Raw genomic sequence first — 6,000 nt, 5'->3', positions numbered from 1 at the left:
TTGGGGTGGCAGGGAGAGTGCAGAAAGGTAGGGGTGGTGAGAGCTTAAGTATTGGGTGTTGAGTTGAGAGTTGAGACAGGTCGCCTCGTGATCGGAGAAGGCAGATCCCTGGAAGACTGTTCCCCCTTGTCACGTGGGTTTTCCTTTGACTAACAATAATGAGTTATGACCTATTTATTTCTTAGCTATAGATATGAAATTACAAAAAATTATAACGTAAGACATGAGAACTAGCAGTATAACTCAGGTATTACTATATATATAGTGACCACATGGCATTTGCTTAGCTTATCAGTCTCTCATGTCACACATGATCATATGGTCCCTATCCCTCTCTGCAATTTTTTCTGCAAACAAAGAAACGTTTAACGATCAACGTGGACTGTCCTGCACCTGCTGACTGGTATTTCAACATTTTATCAACTTATATATATCAGCTAACAGACAATACTACTAAACCCAAAGCTCTCTCTCTACTTAATTCAATTCAAACCTTCTATTATTACTTACATTTCCCTTATAACTATTCCCCTCTTTACCCCTCCTTTCTCTATAAACTCCTCGTTGATTAATTTGAACAAGTCCAAAAATAAAAAAATGATGCATCGTTGTAGTGGGAGTATGGTTGGTCCATGTTCATGCGGTCTTTTTCATAACCAAAGTGGAAGTAGTGGTACTACTACTTCATCTGCATTCTCAATGCTCTTCTCCCATGAATATTCAGAAAACATGTACTCTTCTTCGTCTTCCAATGTTGATTGTACTCTTTCCTTAGGAACTCCTTCTACACGCCTTATCAATGAAGACAATCATGAAAAGAGATCCTCAGTTTACTCTAAACATGAACGTCTTCGCTCTTCATCTAACTGCATCTCTAATTTCTGGGATATACTTCATCCCAAACAACATGTTACTACTCCTCAATACAAGTCCACTCGTGGTGCCAACAACAACTCTACTACTACTGATCCACTGGTCGCTCGCCGCTGTGCAAACTGTGACACCACTTCTACACCTCTTTGGAGAAATGGACCTAGAGGACCTAAGGTATATGTGATTCATTTTTAATTTATTTATTTACATTTTATAATGATGAACAAGTAAGATTATTATTTATTTTTCTTAAAATGTTTTTTGCAGTCACTTTGCAATGCGTGTGGAATTCGTTTTAAGAAAGAAGAGAGAAGAGCGAGTGCAGCAGCAGCGACGGCTAATGGTGGAGGAGGAGCGGAAACGACGACGCATCAACACTGGGTTCATCATCATCACCATTCACAGCCAACAAAAATGGCTTGTTTCTCTTCAGCTAGTTATGGAAATGAGTTCAGGTTCATTGAGGATAATGAGCATCACCGTGACTCCGATGCTGCCGCCACCGCCATTCCATTCTTTCCTTGGCGTCTCAATGTTGCTGATAGGCCTAGCCTTGTTCATGACTTTACTAGATGATTTTTTTTTATTTTTTTTTAAAATCAAAAGTAGTAGGATCAAGGTTTAATCATTAATCTCAAGAGGAGAAGAAATTAAAACGGGAGATGAAACTATTTGATGACGTGTCATGATGATGGTGGGCCATGGTTGAAGAAATTCTTTTTATCTTTTTATGGTCCAAAGTCTTTCTTTCATAGAGATGGAGTGAAAATGAGTTAATTCTATGTTTTTATGTTTCTTGGCTTTTTTCCATCCTTTTGGGTACTAGTTGTTATATACATTACTCCTAGTATCTTTAACTTTTCACTTTGATGATGATCAATCATATATCTATATATATACATATGTTACTTTTGAGACTCCTATCACTTTTTCTCTGTTAGTCCATATAATTTACACTTTCTTGAATATGATGATCCACCAACACTGCTCTCTTTATCAACTGAAAGTTTTCGACTGTTTATGCTGCCGGCAAATTCTGAAACACTCTCTTTTTAGCTTTCTGTGTGTCACTAGAATTATTGCTACACTACTGCTACATGCCTGCATTTCTGAATTAGTAATCGTGGCAGAGTCGAAATTTTTGTTTAGAAATTCAAGACAAAGTAAATACACATAAAAGATAAAAAAGATTTGCCATTTATTATATATAATAACAAGCCATCATATGGTGAAAATATATTTAGATAAACATTTATTATATATAACATAAAAAAATTAAAATTTAAACTTAGATATATAGTGCAAATCTTACACTCTGCACCTTGTTCCGCCCCTAATTTATTAATTAGTACGAGTAGTTCGTTTCATTTCATTTCATTCTGGGCCACAACTGAAATATTAGTTTCAATCAGTGTTTGAGTTAACTATGACTGAGATGATTATTTTGGTAACAATTACTCTTTATGTTTTAATTTATATGTACAAACTTTTTTTTTTTTGATTTGTTACCTTCCAATAGTTGGAAACATTTTAATTTTAAAATTCTATTTTATAGTTAACGAAATGATTTATAGTCATACAAATTGAGTCAAATCAGTTGGTAAAACAACAATTTTTTTTTTTTGGTCTTTTCGTTTGAAGTGCAACAGGACAGAACACTGAGTACAGCATGGTCCTGAAGAACATGAAAATGAAATTGCAGTGTTTAGCTGTAACAGAAAACTAAAGGGCTCTCTGTATGTATGCATTGCATGATGTGATGTTCCATTTTGGCTCTTTCGGGTGCCTGAAATACGTTAATTATGGCTTTTCATTTGTGTCTCAATTTATCTAGGCATGACAAAAAATTATAATTAAAAAAAAGATAGAGATATTTATGTGGTATAAATTGAAACAAGAGAAATTTCAATTCACTATTGGGTCTTCAAGATTCGGTTGAAGATAAGTTTACCATGTGAAAGACATATACAAAGTGAAGGACTAATCTGGAAAAATTTAGGTGTAGTGGCTAGTTTTTGGACTGCCTATTTACCACCATTTAAAATATAAATTAGAAATAACCACATTTAAGGAACATTCATCACATAAATCTTCGATATTATAAAACTTTTTTATTTTTGGACAAGTTTAAACCGTCAATTTTAAAACCCCAACATTATTTATTGGAGTTCGCTCATTGTGCTCTGCTAAACTTCTCTGGCAACTCCTTTCAACTTTTATCAAACTCTTGAGTGGCAGAATAAGATTTTGTTTTTATCAAAATATTTAAAAGTAAATACGAGAATAAATCAATAAAATTCAATATTTATTACGTATATGAATTAAAATAAATAATTTTAATTTTATATACGACATAATTTTTCAAAACAATCCAAATGAACTGCCCCAATTTCAAAGTAATGAATTTGCATATTGTCATATGAGACAAATGAAACGTCATGTAAAGAGGTCAACTTTTTCGTGTTTCTGTGTCCAGGGCTACTCTACTTCATTTATTCCTTCTGTTAATTGCCAGAATATGGTATTTTAATCATATCGAAAGCTATTGGATAGCAAATAAATATATTATACTATGATTAGATACAAACATATTTTAATTGAAAATGACGGAATAATATTCTAGTATCAGTTGAAATGAAGGTTGGGCTTCTAGTGTTGATCCCTTTAAATAGCCCACGGAGCAGATGAAATGACCTGGCCATTATACTACTGAAGCCCATAACTCTTGGCATGGACAAGGAAATTGCTTTCATGATAGTTAACTATAAATATTCATAATCATTATAAACTTTTTTTTTTGGTTGAGTTAAGGTTGTTTATTCGAAAACAATCTCTCTATTTCATCCCAAGTAAAATACACTACCCAAATTTGAAATCACCCACAAACTTATATCAAAGTTCGAGTCACCTAAAATAAAGTAAGTAAAAATGTTATTTATCATTGATTGTGAAGCTAGCTAGGTAGACAGAAAAGTCGTAATGCACAATACATAAATGTGTATACACATTTCTCGTATAGTCACTCTGCTTTAATTATTGGCTTACCCCCCAAAAAAAAAGTCTACACAAATGAAAGGGATCGGTGCAATGTGGGTCGAAAGTAGGTAGTGTGGTTGATCAAAATTTAAACAAACTTTGTATTGTATAGGAAGACAAATGATAATCAGCATTCAATTAATAATAAATTGTTTAATAGTAAACTGACCCCATCAAGGCCATAAAATATGTAAAATGACGTGCAAGAAATCCCCAATTGATTAATCATGATCTTCAAACTATTTGTACCGTAAAAAAATGCTCCTCAATTTTTCTCTAATTAGATTGTGTCAAATAGACTAAAAAGTGATAATTTTCTTGGAACGTTTATTTTATGGATTTACTATATGTTTTACACATAATCGTCAGTGTAAATTAGACATTTTTTTATCATCATTATATTAAGTTTTTCAACGGATATAATCTTGAAACAAAGATATACTAATATATATTATTATTATTATTACTATTATATGTATTGGTAGGAGGTGTGCAAAAAGTTGGTTGAAGTGTACAAGGATTAAATCTTTGACAGTTTTCTCCAACAAGATTCAGCTTCACTTTCTCTCCGCGAATTATCATAATTAATACTTTGAATTAGAAGTCTCTTTCAATATCTATATGTCCCATTCAATCAACATATATATGTCCCATTCAACGAAACCTACGCATATAGATTTATGCGTATAAAGACATAATATACAAACATGTTCTTTAACTTGGTCTTTAACTGATGACATCACCTTCAATATACTCAATATTTATTTAAATTTATTTAAAATTAAGTGAGTACACATATATCCTACGTTCTACGAGTGGTAGGCCTTTTAATTGACTCAAAAGAATGAGACAAAGTACGTACCATCGGCAAATTGCATAAGTTCCATGATTACTGCGCCGTAACAATAATATTTTTCTTATGTCAAATTGGTAGATATAATTTTTAAAAAAGTATATGAAGACGTAGTAGAGGTTTGATGACAAGTTGTTCCTCTATCACTCTTAACCAGCTCAACAAAAATTATGTGAACTTGAATTGGATGTTAGACCAAAATACAGTAGCATGTAGATAGAGACTTGATAGTCATATATAGCTAGATTTGAAGAAGAGCACATATCTAATTTAGTGGTAAGTATTTGGAGTAATTTGATAAATTCTAAGGTAGATTCAAGTTCTATCAAGAAGTAGTTCACCTCATTTCAATGCTAAGATAAATTTGTTAGCTAAAATGAATGGGACTTGTTGAATAATATAATTGAAGTCAGAAGGCCCTTTTCATTGAACTACCTTAGTACTATATATAGTTGTCACTCGTCAATATCATATTTTTGGTTCTAATTAAACGTGAATTGCGGCCACAGCATTATTTCAACTTCCAATATACAATTCATCATATTAAATGCTATCATAGCAAGAAATATTCACGGCGTGCAACCAACAAAAGTTATAGTGAAGTGATAAGTATTTCATTATCTTTAAACATAAATTTTGAGTTTGAGAGTAAACCAACAAGCTCTGCATTATGACATTGTCTTTATTATGGAGTTTTTTACTTGAACTTAAAATACGAATGCTAAATATCAAAAACAAAAAAAAGTCCAATACAAAAAATACGATCATTGTTGAAAATTCATTTGATCACCACACTATGACAAAAATAATTTTTAGCGATATTAAATATTGATATTAATAAAAAATGTTAAAATTTTTGCCAGCATTAGTTCTAATGATATATATTTTTTTTTGTGTAGTGTCACTCACCACAAAAGATAGGGGCTTCGGGCGTTTTTCGAGGCAACTATATGGACCATGTTGCGACTCATTATATTCTAAAATGCTTGTTAATAAAAATAAAAATGAATTTTGGGTCTAATTCTAGAGGTGATGATTGTTTCTTTTTTCTTTCTTGTTTTGGTTTGTGGGGCTTGGGGTTGTTTAGTCGTTTAGTGTATTCATACAAGTACGTCAACTAGTTCACAGAGATACACTTACGAATAGAATTATTCTAGAAGTAGATGCAACTATATATACCAACTGCATCATCTTTGGTCATTGAATTTTTGTATAATATAAGCTTTGTTACATTTAAT

At 32.1% G+C, this 6,000-nt stretch overlaps 1 protein-coding gene across 1 annotated transcript; it reads left to right on the top strand.

Annotated features, from left to right (window-relative positions):
• The first annotated feature begins 285 nt into the window (after positions 1–285).
• LOC101258225 (GATA transcription factor 19) lies at positions 286–1,796 on the top strand. Its single transcript, XM_004233673.5, has 2 exons — positions 286–1,047; positions 1,141–1,796. Exons 1-2 carry the CDS (start codon positions 598–600, stop codon positions 1,447–1,449), a joined length of 759 nt encoding a protein of 252 aa, XP_004233721.1. The 5' UTR covers positions 286–597; the 3' UTR covers positions 1,450–1,796.
• The last annotated feature ends 4,204 nt before the right edge of the window (positions 1,797–6,000 follow it).

Source organism: Solanum lycopersicum, chromosome 2 (genome assembly GCF_036512215.1).
Source record: "Solanum lycopersicum chromosome 2, SLM_r2.1".
In the NCBI taxonomy this organism is placed as follows: Eukaryota; Viridiplantae; Streptophyta; class Magnoliopsida; order Solanales; family Solanaceae; genus Solanum; species Solanum lycopersicum.
The sequence above is the reverse complement of the archived record's forward strand: the minus strand, read 5'-3'. Positions and strand labels throughout refer to the sequence as shown.

What these genes read in the sequence shown, in the direction of transcription:
- LOC101258225 (XM_004233673.5), top strand. Translation starts at nt 598, where the DNA reads ATGATGCATCGTTGTAGTGGGAGTATGGTTGGTCCATGTTCATGCGGT. An exon ending in ATGGACCTAGAGGACCTAAG is followed by an intron (nt 1,048 to 1,140) that starts GTATATGTGATT and finishes TGTTTTTTGCAG; the next exon opens with TCACTTTGCAATGCGTGTGG.